Below are 2,472 nucleotides of genomic sequence, written 5' to 3' on the forward strand. Positions count from 1 at the left end.
AAATGTGCCAGACATTGTTCTAAACATGTCATAAAAGTGTTGCCATTTTGCAGAGGAGAAAACTGAGGCACATATTGCCCAAGGTCAGACAACTAATATCAGAGAGGACAGGGTGCAAGTCCAGGCAGTCTTGGCTGCAAGCCCATTCTATACTGCCTTTCTGTGCTGAAATGTTTATCCACAATGTTGGAAAACAGAGCTAGCAGCAGGCAGCACCTTGGCAGGTCTGTACCTGGGAGCCCAGGAGACCTTGATTAGCTACTTGGACCCCTTAGAAAGATCAAGGGTCCCCTATAGATCGGCCTCAATTTTTCCAAAGTGCGTGGATGATTCTGTCTCTAAGCTCAACTGACAGGAGTCTTGGACAATGGTGCTCAGACCTCCACACCCCATTCTTATACTAGTCATTCACTGATTTACTCAATGATCGTTTCATTGAGCATACACCAGTCTTTTAGGTGCCAGGACTACATCAGTCAATAAGAGAGAGCCTTCTTGTCAGTGGTGTTGGAGAAAAGGGCAAAGATATTAAACACACACAATTATTTAACCACTAATGTGATAAGAGCCTTGAAGAAGAAAAGCAAGCAGCTATGACAGCAAATTATAGGAAGGATGACTCAGTCTTCTCTGGGAGTTGCATGAAACTCTAAGGTTCTATAAAAGTTATTTCCAGAGTTATTTAAGCCATTAAGTTAAATTTCAATTAAATGTGTATATGAATTATATCTTTAAAAACAGTAACAAAAGAGCATACTTGTATACTCAAATGTGCTACATGCCACATTGGAAAATGCTGGCTCATCCAGGTATTGGCAAGTTAACTTGCTTGTTTTGTGTGTGTGTGTGTGTGTGTGTGTGTGTGTGTGTGAGAGAGAGAGAGAGAGAGAGAGAGAGAGAGAGAGAAAGAGAGAGAGAGTGTCTTGGAACAAAGTTCTCCAGTCCTTTCTGTGTAGCCATTGGCATTTATTGTAAATGTCTCACTAATGAAGAAGAAGGCAGCCCAACACTTGTTTTTAAATTTTTTCTTAAAATTCAGGTGTAGAAAAACTGATTGGATTTACTACAAATTATTTTTACGATTTTCTTGTTATTTTGCGGTCAAAACAAAATACGAAAACATAGTAAATGCTGAGGCTAATGTCAGACTTCAAGTGTCATCCATAGCCCCTGGAGTCAAATTGTTGTAGGCCACAGAAGCAGCTTCACTGTTTTTAGTAATTCTTTTTATGGCAAGTAAATGTTGCATATTTGAACTTATACATATTCTGTTTTACATGCATTTAAAATTTTTATATTCTGGATAGGATTTCGATTAAATAAAAAACAAGTTTAAAAATGTCGGCTTTGGTTCAGAGGTTTTAGAGACCTTCTTCCTGCTGGCCTCCTTACTGCTGCCTCGCCAGCCCCATATCTAGGCCCCGCTCTCACCCCTCATCCCCCTCCCATGGCCCCTCATTCCCTCATGGCCTCTGCCAGTGTCCTGGGAACTCCTGATGGACAACCCACTGCTCCTGGGGGATGACACAGCTAAAATTGAACTGAGACTGATGCAGCTCCCCAGACTGTGGGGAAAAGGCTCTAACAAGCCTCAAGCCCACCCAAAGCTTTGGCCTGTTTTCAGAACCATAGACAGCAAACACTGCTTTACTGTGGGGAAGACAGCAGGCACGGGCTGCACACTCACCCTTCTTGGTGGCTTCAAAGCTGTCATGGAAGTGAATCCTCTGGATGTCATAGGTCAAGGTTGTATTGGGCAGCAGAGTCCTGTTCCTGTTGATGATGTTGGCAGAAAATCGAAATGCATGCTCCTCAGCGTTCATGACTTGGGCATTGGGGCCGTCTGCATACTCAAAGATTCCTCCTGCGAGAGATGGGTAAAATTGTGTGTGCTGGGAAAGGAGGGGTTGCTAACAAAGATGCTTGGCTCAGAAAGTTTAACGAGCAAGATCTCCCCCACCCCACTGTTCAATGATACCCTAAATAATTCCCATACACAGATATTGAGCTGGAGCATAAGAAATGTAAAAATCCTCCTAGGTCATTTCACTCAGCTAGCAAATTCCTGATAACAGAGACTGACAAACGGAGCCAAAAAAAAAATCACCAAATTATTAATATTGCTATGAAAATTCTCAAGAGAGTGCTAGCAAGTAGAATCTACCAGAATATTATAAGGATAACATATCATGACCATGAAGACTTATATTCCAGAAATGTAAGGAAGATTCAATATAAAGAAAGCTATGAATATCATTCTATCGTATCAATAGTTCAAAGGGAAAAGCATATGACCAACTCACAAAATGCAGAAAAGCATTTGATAAAATGCAATACCTCCTGCTATTAAGAATGCTCAATAAACTAGCACCAGAAAAAAGACTTCCTTGAAGCATCTTTAGCTCATTCAGCCTTTAATATCACACTAATGGTGAAACACTAGAAGCATTCTCACTTTAAAAAAAAAAAAAA

At 40.9% G+C, this 2,472-nt stretch overlaps 1 protein-coding gene across 2 annotated transcripts in view; it reads right to left on the reverse strand.

The window, feature by feature from the left end:
• Window positions 1-2,472, reverse strand: part of GRIK3 (glutamate ionotropic receptor kainate type subunit 3) — a 213,468-nt gene that overhangs the window by 78,337 nt on the left and 132,659 nt on the right. For both annotated transcript variants that reach the window (XM_011357999.1, XM_011358000.1), the window contains exon 2: window positions 1,688-1,864. In XM_011357999.1, coding sequence (XP_011356301.1) covers window positions 1,688-1,864 — 177 coding nt within the window. The remainder of the gene's footprint in view (window positions 1-1,687; window positions 1,865-2,472) is intronic.

Source organism: Pteropus vampyrus, unplaced genomic scaffold, assembly GCF_000151845.1.
Source record: "Pteropus vampyrus isolate Shadow unplaced genomic scaffold, Pvam_2.0 Scaffold36, whole genome shotgun sequence".
Taxonomy (NCBI): Eukaryota; Metazoa; Chordata; class Mammalia; order Chiroptera; family Pteropodidae; genus Pteropus; species Pteropus vampyrus.